The 13675-nt window shown below is 39.7% G+C and overlaps 1 protein-coding gene across 2 annotated transcripts; it reads left to right on the top strand.

The window, feature by feature from the left end:
- The first annotated feature begins 1422 nt into the window (after positions 1–1422).
- Positions 1423–13314, top strand: LOC111840118 (uncharacterized). 2 transcript variants are annotated; one of them, XM_072699979.1, is made up of 11 exons: positions 1423–1738; positions 2051–2144; positions 2233–2286; positions 2625–2696; positions 3223–3393; positions 4504–4674; positions 5788–5958; positions 7069–7239; positions 8353–8523; positions 10779–10865; positions 11000–13314. In XM_072699979.1, exons 2-11 carry the CDS (start codon positions 2138–2140, stop codon positions 11746–11748), a joined length of 1824 nt encoding a protein of 607 aa, XP_072556080.1. In that variant the 5' UTR covers positions 1423–1738; positions 2051–2137; the 3' UTR covers positions 11749–13314. The 2 variants fall into 2 exon arrangements, with proteins under 2 accessions (XP_072556080.1, XP_072556081.1); XM_072699980.1 differs by lacking the exon at positions 2051–2144.
- The last annotated feature ends 361 nt before the right edge of the window (positions 13315–13675 follow it).

The raw sequence follows: 13675 nt of genomic DNA, 5'->3' as shown, positions 1-13675 counted from the left end.
AAATGGAGGATAACCGAATACTGGTTAGACACTGTACATGTACTGATTTATTGACGGGAAATAATTTAACAACACCCATGTGACCAAGTAGCCAAATTGCCCCCCCTCCCCTAAAGTTAATACTTGGTTGTGCCACCTTTAATAAATACTTGTGGTAAGAGGTATCAGTGTTTGGCAATGTTATGAGTAAAGTTTGGCCCGGTCTTCTCTACAGAATTGTTTAATTCAGCCACATGGGGGGGGGGGGGGGGGGGGGGGTTAGCATGAATTAAGGTCCTGCCACAACATATCTCGAAGGGGACTTGAAGCCCGGGGTTGTTCAAGTCAGGCCCTCCAAAACCTTAATTTTGTTTCTGGACTTGCTCTTGTGCTTTGGATCGCTGTCCTGCTGCATAACCCCGCCCCCGTCATGACAGAATGATAGTGTTCCACCAGCTTCCAAGAGCCGGTTGGAGTCCCAGGCTATCGACACAAACAGCACGAGTACCAGTAGAAAAAAAAAAATTCAACTTCTACATTTTAGTCACATGAACAATATAACATAATACTCGCTATGTAGAATGAAAATTCAACGAACGGAACGGACACCACTATTTATATGTTTTACTAATGCTGTGATATTGTTACTGGTCGCAGTCGCCACCTTTTCTGCCAGTAGACTGCCCTCTGGTGGCGCTTGCTCTGTACTAGAATATGTTGCCTCCATGCAAATATCCGTCTCAGTTTATTAGAAAGAACGGCGCCTGTACTTTTTGACGGCTGCTGGCCCGCTCCACACCGTCCCCTTCAAATGTGGATGCGGCTGTGGACTTTCAGCTGCCTGCGTAATACCAGGATCACAATTATCTTAATGTCTACATTTAGATTCCATTAAAGATAATTTAATTCTACAAATTGGATAACTGGGGCATGGACAATGAATGAAAGGGAGTAATACGAATTCGACACTTTTTCAATTTCGGGCGGCACCTACGTGTCGCACATGTACAGTGTCTAACCACTGGACATCCCATAACTCCAGGAAGACAGGATTGTAACCAAGTAAAACTGGGTATCCACACAATTCATACACTCAGACAAATTTGAAAACACCATTGGTTTTTATCAGATTTAGGGTGTTGCAAATGTTACTGGGGTTTAAGCACTGCTCACGTACCCATAAATGCACTGTATTGAACCTGGCCATGTGATACTTTGACATCCTACAACTCCAGGATTGTATAGACAGGATTGTAACCAAGTAAAACTGAATATCCATACAATAATGACTCATTAAATATATGACGAAAATCTAAAAGAAATCATCTTTCGCCTGAATTCCTTCCTGAACTTGCAGTACTTCAATTCAGGATACAGCTCCTGATTCGTCCTGAATTAGACTGCGGTGTAACTCTAAGAATCATCCGGGGGAAACAGGTGGAATTTCCTCAGTTCCGCAGATGACGTTGTGATGTGGAACTGGAAACGTGTGAAAATACGAAGGGCAAACTCCAGCTTAAATTTAAAAAGCTACTTTGGCATTTTAATATTGGGCAACAAATCAGCTCCGCTAGTTTAGAAATGCAGATAAAACGCAAGCGGAAAACAGCTGTCGGTCACAAGTGGTTCTGTTAGCGAGTGTTCTTTTGTTTTGTCTGAAACACTTTGAGATGTAAGGAAGTGCTAAAAATAGTGAATCAGTAGCTATCTATATTAAACATTTGACATCGTACTTGGTTGGACTTAAAAGCATTACAAGGTAAGTATCTGTATTCTCCATTACAGTCGGAATCATTTAATTTAAAAATAACTAACCAGGATCTGAAGCAATTACAGGACGCGAGGAGATAGTAAACTATAAGAATACTTTGAAATTCGGTACTATAAACGATCAGATCGACTAAACGAAGTGTATACATTTGTGTTCATGAAGTACTGCTTGCTGTGTATTATGGCTGGCAGCCTTCCGGGTAGCATTTTTTCTCTATGATGTAGATGTTTAGGTGTATACAGTGTTTTGTTTTCATTCGGTAACACTGGACATGGAGTGACAGTGGTGCTTTGGTTCCAGGTGATCGGCACCAAAAACGTCTTCATTTTAACCCGCATATGTTGTAGCTGGATAATTTATCGGACTGCTGTCAGCAGCACAACAACTATGAGCGGTATTTAAATCCATTTATTTATGAATATGTCAACTTTACTATGGCACTAAAAACTTTTGTGCTGACGCGTACGTCTTCATGTAAACAGCGAGCAGTGCCCAGGAGCAGGTGAATGAACCCGGAACAGCTCCGCAAGATAAGGGTGAGTCCATGGAGGACGGTAACATGGCTGCGTTTTTCTTGATTTCTGTACTTCAAAAATCCAAATACGCATTACTTGTACATTAAACAAATATCTGTCTTTATATATAGATACCTGGGTTTTTTCCAGGATATTTCAGGCCTGGTTCTAAATTCTGTAAACATGATTTTTTGTTTTTGGTAAAACGTGTTTTTATTCGATTATAAAATTTGGCTGATAGCAAATAGTGTAACTGGCCTAGAGAACAGAGTTGTGACCAGCACATATCAGGCTCAGATACTTGAAGTCCAAATATTGCACCCATGAAATGAAGCTTAGTTTTGTTTCCTAACGCACAGATATGATGCCAAATCCAGTCGACTCAGCGGTCTACAAAGATCCTGCAGCAGCTGGAGACAGTTTATTGAAAAGTAATGACAGTTTACAATGTTCTCTCAGTCGTACTGTTCTGTATATCTATATATGATTGTTGGTATAGAATAACAAAGGATAACCATTAATTACATTCATTCTGTTTTGTCTTTGTATAGAAAATAGAGAGTGGTGGGGGTCCTACAGTGTGAAACTCTATACAAATCCAGCTGATGTTATGTCTCTATATTTTTGCCCATCTGCCCAAGGAAATATTAGAAAGATGTTGCTTAACCATTGAGGAAACCCTATAATGAAATCCTTCAGCATTGCCGACAATGCCTAACATGCCTTTCCTTGAATTGAAAGAGATTTCAAATCAGAAATGATCAATATCCTAATTTACAGGTCAGGACCCAAAACTTAATACTGTCTCAAAAGACAGCAAAGAATCTGAGCATAACACTGAAAGTGGAGACAGTTCATCAGAAATCAGTAATAAGAATATCATGAAGTCTTATTACAAATTATTAAATTAAATAAATACTAAGTCAATGCTTTGGTCTTTGGCACGTTCCTAAACAGAGGATAAAGAGACTGAGACACCTGAAGTTCCCAGTCCTGGGAGCCCGGAACCAAAAGAGTCTGGTGCTCAGGAACAAGCAGGAGAGCGACAGGAAGGCGAAGCTGATGCTGATCAGAGTAAGAAGGCAACAGAACAAATATTGCAAGATCCTAAAGATAAAGGCGAAGGAGGTGAGAAAATAGTTTGGCATTTTCCGCCTTTCCTGTTGTGCTACAGCAATGAAAATGGACAAATATTTAGACCTTTTTGTACAGAGAGTAAAAGTAACAACTTATGCTATGAGTGTGGGCACCAACAGTAGAATTACATGGTGTACATTGTCCCCCACAATTCAGTGCTTAATGCTCACTTTACCGGAAATGTCTGTAGTATTTAGGCTTATCCATACCATCACGTTGCAGCAAGTGGGCAAGTGTATATTGGGATCACTAAACTATTGTGACTGAACATAAAACTATTTAAAATAATATTTTCCCACCCAGACCTCCTAGGGGCTCCGTAGCAGTATGAACTGGACAAACATCCGTAAATAAATAGGAGGCAAGTCACAAATGTAACACAGTCCAGAAATAGACAGGAAGTGATCCACAAATGTGCAAAATATGTTTCACGTGTACAAATCGCTCTGTATTTTTGTGGATATGATTTTACACAACACAAATGTAAAAATACATATTTATGGATAGTTAAATATTTGTGGATCATGGTACATATTTGTGGACTGTCTTCTGTGGGTTACAAATAATAAAGTCCAATAAAAACTTCCATGCAAGTGCCACATCCCATGAGGCACGTAACCGTGCAAACTGTCATCCAAATGATGGAAAATATGTTGGCGTAAACAGAGTATTTGGCGATACAGCGAAATAAATGATAGGGCATAATAAGAAACGATAGACGTTTTTATTTCATCAACACATATGGTCGTATCGCACAGCCCTAACAGGCAGTACATTTACATGTATATCCTGTACTGCTGTGAGGTGTGTGCTGACTCTGTGCCGACTTCCGTGTCCTCCGCCGTGATCTCTGCTCCTGGGCCGAGATGCGGCCATATCAGCGTGTTATGTAATCGATGTAATAGTGCATCTGGAGACAGGGTTGCATTGCCAGTTACATTTGAGCATGTGATGGTGATGGGGACTAACTTTGGTTAATTGTATTGCTTTCTTGTTGACAAAACAGTCAACAGCACCACTGTCACTCCAACTTATTACAAGTTATTAAATTAAGTAAAAATAATAAGTCAATGCTTTGGTCTTTGGCACGTTCCTAAACAGAGGATAAAGAGACTGAGACACCTGAAGTTCCCAGTCCTGGGAGCCCGGAACCAAAAGAGTCTGGTGCTCAGGAACAAGCAGGAGAGCGACAGGAAGGCGAAGCTGATGCTGATCAGAGTAAGAAGGCAACAGAACAAATATTGCAAGATCCTAAAGATAAAGGCGAAGGAGGTGAGAAAATAGTTTGGCATTTTCCACCTTTCCTGTTGTGCTACAGCAATGAAAATAGACAAATATTTAGACCTTTTTGTACAGAGAGTAAAAGTAACAACTTATGCTATGAGTGTGGGCACCAACAGTAGAATTACATGGTGTACATTGTCCCCCACAATTCAGTGCTTAATGCTCACTTTACCGGAAATGTCTGTATTATTTAGGCTTATCCATACCATCACGTTGCAGCAAGTGGGCAAGTGTATATTGGGATCACTAAACATGATTGAACATAAAACTATTTAAAATAATATTTTCCCACCCAGACCTCCTAGGGGCTCCGTAGCAGTATGAACTGGACAAACATCCGTAAATAAATAGGAGGCAAGTCACAAATGTAACACAGTCCAGAAATAGACAGGAAGTGATCCACAAATGTGCAAAATATGTTTCACGTGTACAAATCGCTCTGTATTTTTGTGGATATGATTTTACACAACACAAATGTAAAAATACATATTTATGGATAGTTAAATATTTGTGGATCATGGTACATATTTGTGGACTGTCTTCTGTGGGTTACAAATAATAAAGTCCAATAAAAACTTCCATGCAAGTGCCACATCCCATGAGGCACGTAACCGTGCAAACTGTCATCCAAATGATGGAAAATATGTTGGCGTAAACAGAGTATTTGGCGATACAGCGAAATAAATGATAGGGCATAATAAGAAACGATAGACGTTTTTATTTCATCAACACATATGGTCGTATCGCACAGCCCTAACAGGCAGTACATTTACATGTATATCCTGTACTGCTGTGAGGTGTGTGCTGACTCTGTGCCGACTTCCGTGTCCTCCGCCGTGATCTCTGCTCCTGGGCCGAGATGCGGCCATATCAGCGTGTTATGTGGTCGATGTAATAGTGCATCTGGAGACAGGGTTGCATTGCCAGTTACATTTGAGCATGTGATGGTGATGGGGACTAACTTTGGTTAATTGTATTGCTTTCTTGTTGACAAAACAGTCAACAGTCAACAGCACCACTGTCACTCCAACTTATTACAAGTTATTAAATTAAGTAAAAATAATAAGTCAATGCTTTGGTCTTTGGCACGTTCCTAAACAGAGGATAAAGAGACTGAGACACCTGAAGTTCCCAGTCCTGGGAGCCCGGAACCAAAAGAGTCTGGTGCTCAGGAACAAGCAGGAGAGCGACAGGAAGGCGAAGCTGATGCTGATCAGAGTAAGAAGGCAACAGAACAAATATTGCAAGATCCTAAAGATAAAGGCGAAGGAGGTGAGAAAATAGTTTGGCATTTTCCGCCTTTCCTGTTGTGCTACAGCAATGAAAATGGACAAATATTTAGACCTTTTTGTACAGAGAGTAAAAGTAACAACTTATGCTATGAGTGTGGGCACCAACAGTAGAATTACATGGTGTACATTGTCCCCCACAATTCAGTGCTTAATGCTCACTTTACCGGAAATGTCTGTAGTATTTAGGCTTATCCATACCATCACGTTGCAGCAAGTGGGCAAGTGTATATTGGGATCACTAAACTATTGTGACTGAACATAAAACTATTTAAAATAATATTTTCCCACCCAGACCTCCTAGGGGCTCCGTAGCAGTATGAACTGGACAAACATCCGTAAATAAATAGGAGGCAAGTCACAAATGTAACACAGTCCAGAAATAGACAGGAAGTGATCCACAAATGTGCAAAATATGTTTCACGTGTACAAATCGCTCTGTATTTTTGTGGATATGATTTTACACAACACAAATGTAAAAATACATATTTATGGATAGTTAAATATTTGTGGATCATGGTACATATTTGTGGACTGTCTTCTGTGGGTTACAAATAATAAAGTTCAATAAAAACTTCCATGCAAGTGCCACACCCCATGAGGCACGTAACCGTGCAAACTGTCATCCAAATGATGGAAAATATGTTGGCGTAAACAGAGTATTTGGCGATACAGCGAAATAAATGATACGGCATAATAAGAAACGATAGACGTTTTTATTTCATCAACACATATGGTCGTATCGCACAGCCCTAACAGGCAGTACATTTACATGTATATCCTGTATTGCTGTGAGGTGTGTGCTGACTCTGTGCCGACTTCCGTGTCCTCCGCCGTGATCTCTGCTCCTGGGCCGAGATGCGGCCATATCAGCGTGTTATGTAGTCGATGTAATAGTGCATCTGGAGACAGGGTTGCATTGCCAGTTACATTTGAGCATGTGATGGTGATGGGGACTAACTTTGGTTAATTGTATTGCTTTCGTGTTGACAAAACAGTCAACAGCACCACTGTCACTCCAACTTATTACAAGTTATTAAATTAAGTAAAAATAATAAGTCAATGCTTTGGTCTTTGGCACGTTCCTAAACAGAGGATAAAGAGACTGAGACACCTGAAGTTCCCAGTCCTGGGAGCCCGGAACCAAAAGAGTCTGGTGCTCAGGAACAAGCAGGAGAGCGACAGGAAGGCGAAGCTGATGCTGATCAGAGTAAGAAGGCAACAGAACAAATATTGCAAGATCCTAAAGATAAAGGCGAAGGAGGTGAGAAAATAGTTTGGCATTTTCCGCCTTTCCTGTTGTGCTACAGCAATGAAAATGGACAAATATTTAGACCTTTTTGTACAGAGAGTAAAAGTAACAACTTATGCTATGAGTGTGGGCACCAACAGTAGAATTACATGGTGTACATTGTCCCCCACAATTCAGTGCTTAATGCTCACTTTACCGGAAATGTCTGTATTATTTAGGCTTATCCATACCATCACGTTGCAGCAAGTGGGCAAGTGTATATTGGGATCACTAAACATGATTGAACATAAAACTATTTAAAATAATATTTTCCCACCCAGACCTCCTAGGGGCTCCGTAGCAGTATGAACTGGACAAACATCCGTAAATAAATAGGAGGCAAGTCACAAATGTAACACAGTCCAGAAATAGACAGGAAGTGATCCACAAATGTGCAAAATATGTTTCACGTGTACAAATCGCTCTGTATTTTTGTGGATATGATTTTACACAACACAAATGTAAAAATACATATTTATGGATAGTTAAATATTTGTGGATCATGGTACATATTTGTGGACTGTCTTCTGTGGGTTACAAATAATAAAGTCCAATAAAAACTTCCATGCAAGTGCCACACCCCATGAGGCACGTAACCGTGCAAACTGTCATCCAAATGATGGAAAATATGTTGGCGTAAACAGAGTATTTGGCGATACAGCGAAATAAATGATAGGGCATAATAAGAAACGATAGACGTTTTTATTTCATCAACACATATGGTCGTATCGCACAGCCCTAACAGGCAGTACATTTACATGTATATCCTGTACTGCTGTGAGGTGTGTGCTGACTCTGTGCCGACTTCCATGTCCTCCGCCGTGATCTCTGCTCCTGGGCCGAGATGCGGCCATATCAGCGTGTTATGTAGTCGATGTAATAGTGCATCTGGAGACAGGGTTGCATTGCCAGTTACATTTGAGCATGTGATGGTGATGGGGACTAACTTTGGTTAATTGTATTGCTTTCTTGTTGACAAAACAGTCAACAGTCAACAGCACCACTGTCACTCCAACTTATTACAAGTTATTAAATTAAGTAAAAATAATAAGTCAATGCTTTGGTCTTTGGCACGTTCCTAAACAGAGGATAAAGAGACTGAGACACCTGAAGTTCCCAGTCCTGGGAGCCCGGAACCAAAAGAGTCTGGTGCTCAGGAACAAGCAGGAGAGCGACAGGAAGGCGAAGCTGATGCTGATCAGAGTAAGAAGGCAACAGAACAAATATTGCAAGATCCTAAAGATAAAGGCGAAGGAGGTGAGAAAATAGTTTGGCATTTTCCGCCTTTCCTGTTGTGCTACAGCAATGAAAATGGACAGATATTTAGACCTTTTTGTACAGAGAGTAAAAGTGAAAACTACTTCTATGAGTGTGGGCACCAAAAGTGGAATTATCAAAATCCAGATATGATTACTATAGTGGTGCTGTGAACTATACTAGATTCAAGATTTTTTTTGCCATGTGTATGTAATACAGTAAAATTCTTACTTGTGTGCTTCCTGCAGGCCATCATACCCAGTAAATACAAGATAGTTAGTAGGACAACCAAGAAATGTAAATAACAAAAGCAGAAATGTATACCACCAAATATAAACAGTCTTTATCTGTGTAAGAGGTGTACTGGAGGTAGAACATGGGCAACATACTTTCAGATTATCAATTGTAGTAGCCTTTGCTGTGTGTTTAGCTTTTATTGATGCAGTAGTGCAGATAAATGCAAGACAGTTAGTAGGACAACCAACAATAAATATCAAAAAGCAGAAAAATATACAGCCAAAGATAAAGTCTTTATATGTGTAAGGGCCAGTATAGACTCCAGACATACATTGCCTGCACTTACACCTGCTTTTGGTACACAAGCGGTGTTGCTGCTCATACTTACATGCGCATAGTTTACTGTACATCAATCTGGAGTATTAAAAGTTATGTCCACCAGGGGGCAGTGCAAGAAATCCATCTTGGGTGGCTCCTTCATTTCTTGTCTTACTTCTTTGTATGAGGTTGTGGCATGAAGTGTTTTACGCTAAAGATGATAAATACAGTGGTACCTCAGAACTCGAATTTAATCCGTTCAGAACTCCGGATTGAATCCTAAAAAATTCAAGTTGTGATCAAATTTTCCCCTTAAGAAATAATGGAAAACCAATTAATTGGTTCCACTGTATTGTAATATTGATGTAGCAAAAAACAAGTTCAAAATAAATTAGTTTCTCACAAATACCTCTATGAGTGATTTAAACAGCAAAGATAAAAATGATTATGATTGGCTGGGAAAGCATATGCAGAGCTTATGCAAAAGTAGGGGTGGTAAACTTTGAACTAATTTTAAACATATCCTGGATAATCTTGCAAAGGAACGATTATTAAAATTGCAAAGGTTGCTACAGTAAGTTTTGTTTTCTATAACAGAATATAAATATTATAGCAAAACGTAACCCCCCCCACACACACACACTTTTGGCGAATTTTGTCACCAAGATTAGATGTGCACCAATTAAATATTAGGGATCGGTATTGGAATCGAACCATACCTATTAGACAGATCCATGTCTGATATTTACTTATTTAGTTTTAGGTAGTCTATAAAAAGACAGGTCCTATTTGTTGTTCAATCAATTTGTACAATCAATTGCACACCAGCTCTATATTAATATTTATAGTCAATATTAATGTCACACATCACCCAGCCCTACTTAGTATTTATTTCACTGTAACGTTGCACTGTCTTGCTAATTGCCTGTAGTCTATGGAAAAGGCATTTAATTTCATTGTATTTTGTACACATGATGCTGCTTTCTTAACTTGTATTCAGAAGCAGAAGAAACTTAAACTGCCGTTGCATTTTGAAGACTCTGTACACGGAGGCACACAATAGTGTTTGGAATATTTTTTTCTCCTGCCTACCAGCCACTCAATGAATCAGGTGCTACTTTAATACTAGCTGGACCGTATATAAACACATAGCCCCTTGACAAAAGGTGTCCCCAAGACGTTTGGTCTCTGGCATACGCGTAGCATTAACTCCTCATTTAGGTGCAAAAAAGGCACGTGGAGTCGGCACAGGAAACGCGTGGTGGTAATGATGTGGACATGGTGCATGCATTGAGTATAAACCGGTCCTAAGAGATGCACCGGAGGTAGATCATGGGAAATGCAGTATCAGAGCGTCAATTGTGGCAGCCTTTGCTATGTGTTTCACCTTATTGATGAGTGTAATTGCCTACAACTGTCCCGGAATCATGTGATCCAAGTATTTAATGTATGATAGCCTCTTCCGTATTAGAGTAGGGAGAATTGTTATCGTGCTACCTGCCATTCCAAGCAACTGTATCACAGGTACGTCCTGTTCTGTCATGAGATTATAATTATTAAGGAAGCAGATAGCTGAAGATGAGGCACGGATCCTTTTATATCCCCTGGAAATATACGTAAAATTTGAAAAGAATAGAAAATTGTTACCTTGCATCATTAATATGTTTTTCAAGAACAACAAGTTTCCTTTTCGGTTGCAGACCTGAGACAGCAGGAAAAGGTGGTTGCCCATAGCGATGAACCCCCAGCAAAGGACAGCAGCGGTGTGATTTCTGTAATGCTATATTGTAAGTTACACTGAAAATAATTTAAAACATTAAATTGTACAAATATTTGTGAGTTGTTAGGCACTATTTAAATTATATATAATAATAAAATAAGGCGTACTAACCTAACTGTTTTTATCAATCTTTGCTCGTAGTGTCAGCTTTGGTGGCTGTTTTGGCTATCATTTACATCCAGCCTGGCTTTCAATCAAACCTACCCCCTGTACCAAGCAAGGGAAGAGCTGACATTTTTAATGAAGAAATTGGGAGAGTAAAGCTCAACTTTCCCAGCCAGAGGGCAGCATTGTGGCGGAGGAGTGGAATCCATCTTACGCGGCACCTAGAGGCAAAGAGGCCTACAGAACCAGTCAGCATGATCCTGACGTCGGGTCGTGGGGCCGAGAAGACTCTACGTTGCCTGGCCGTCCACATAGCCAAAGCCTTGTCTGCAGCTCTCAACACTTCTGTACTCGAAATCGACGGAACCAGCAAGGCCTCGTTAGACAGTGACCAAGTTAAGCTGGACATTGATGAGAAGCTGAATACGGCCTTTGGCATGAAGAAGGGGCCGGCGGTTATCCATCGGCTTGAGGAGTTTCCCCCGGGCTCCACGCTTATATTTTACAGATACTGCGACCATGAGAATGCAGCTTTTAAGGAGGCTTCTCTGATCTTCACCGTGCTGCTTGAGGAGGTCGAGCATCTGGAGCCGCAGATGAGTCTGAGCGATGTCGAGGAGATGGTTCAGGATCACGTCAAGGGCAAATTCCTCTCCTCCACGGAGCCGGCCGCTTTTGATAAAATGGATGTTGATAAATTAGGTGGGCTATGGAGTCGGATCTCGCATCTGGTCCTGCCTGTGGCTGCAGAGAAGGATATTGAGCTGGAGGGCTGTAGAAGCTGAGAACCTTCATCCAACAGCAGAAATGCACTTAACAATCTAGTGCATTTCAGATTTCAAAATTACTATGAACTGTAAGAAGAAGGTTTCCTGAAATCTCATTTTCTCTTACACTTCCTTTCAGAAAACACTTTGACTTTAAATAATCAAGGGAAACGTTTAATCAGCTATAATTTACCTCAGGGTTGTGTTATGGACAAAGGAAGCATGACTTATAAACTTAAAGATTTATGTACCTGTTTTAGCACAACATTGAGATATAAAGATCGGAAGTTTTTACAGTAGATTTGATCATTTAAGGAGTGAGATTTAACGGTAAGGTTTACAATGCGAATCATGGCCCAGTTGATTCACTGATATTTTATTGAAATCTGTGCCTTAAATACTACAGTATATAAATAAAAGATGCCTATTCTGTTCTCATTGATTGCAGGTTAGTACTGTTCAGCATTGTGTTTGTGTGTGTATAATATAAAGGGAAAGCACTGTAATTTAACATATCCATTGATTTATGGGCTGCTAAGCTAGATATTTTATGTAATTTGTATATCCTACCATCAGGTCCTGATTATAAAAATACAATTTATATGCACTTTTAAAAATTATGGTAGACAAAAAGCATACCTTATGTTTCAGAATGGGTCATTTAAAAATGTTGTAGACACTTATACATGTGTGCATAATTAGTTACCTAAATTTTAAGAGTGTGATTGGTTCTGACATTAACTTAGAGGCAGTTTAACCTTGGGTTAAAAAAAAATTGAGCTACATTTTATTTTTGGGGTTAATCCTGACTGCTCTATCAAAAGAAGAAGGAATTTAGCTAAACCAGTTTTAGTATCAAATTACTGGACTTTTCACTAAGAAAAAATATACAGTAAGGCTGCAGTAAAGGTCATTTTATCAGACACACTTTTTAAGAGATGAAAATAAGATAAATGTATAACCCTAAATTAATTTAAAATTTAAGTCAGGTGCCTTAACATTTTATATGCCACTCAGGTAATTACAGATGATGGACTGATACCAACCCCTGCCTGAGATGTGGTTTGTCTAGTCTTCCAAATTTGTGGACCTTGTTAAAAGTCCTTCTCAGGAAATGTCCATCCTCCCCCTTTATTAGGTTTTGGTGCTGGTGTGAGGCTCAGCAGACTGGGCCTCTGTGCCTGTGATTAAAAAAAACTGCTGGTTTGAATCTCATGCTTGGTTGAATAGTCAGATTGCTGTTGGGCTTTTGAGACCTTTAACCCTGGTGCTGGGTAAATGATGACCCTGTATTCTGACCCACAAGCCTTGTATATGTGGTATATCTAAAGAGGAGAGCAAGAGAGGACATGCAAAACCCGGAGGGGAATAAAGCATTGTCCAGCAGTGGACAATAACGCAATAGGCTACTGGCTGAAATATCTCAAAGTATTAAAAAAGTGGGGATGTTTTTAAAATATGACCATCTTTTTGACCATCGTTTCCCCCCTGGGATCAGTAAAGTTTATCTTAATCTTTCCATAAGCTGTACCTACCATGTGCAGAGCAGGTTTAAGAAAAAATAAAAAGTGACCTCTGTTGGGATTTAGGTGTTTTTTTATTCAGACACAGTAATTGGATTTAGTTGAAAACGCAGGTGCGGTTTCAACAGAGATTCATTGGATATTCAATGTGGCGTAATCATGGGCGTAAATTTCATTTAACAGTAGGGGGGGGACAATAAATATAAAATTTCTCATGAGCAATTTTTGAAGGGGACACAAATAATACAGTCAAATTGTACTTATGAAGATATGTCCCCACAATGAAAAACTTTGCTTCTATCATTATCATTGTAGCATGGAGACTGCGTCATTATGGTTATTTTCAAAGGTTTTCTCAGGTTCAATGACAAAGCAGATTTTTCTTCAAAACTATTTATTGCATTGTTTGTTATGTTGTTTAC

This window comes from Paramormyrops kingsleyae, chromosome 15 (assembly GCF_048594095.1).
Source record: "Paramormyrops kingsleyae isolate MSU_618 chromosome 15, PKINGS_0.4, whole genome shotgun sequence".
NCBI lineage: Eukaryota > Metazoa > Chordata > Actinopteri > Osteoglossiformes > Mormyridae > Paramormyrops > Paramormyrops kingsleyae.
This window is presented reverse-complemented; position numbering and strand designations above follow the sequence as displayed.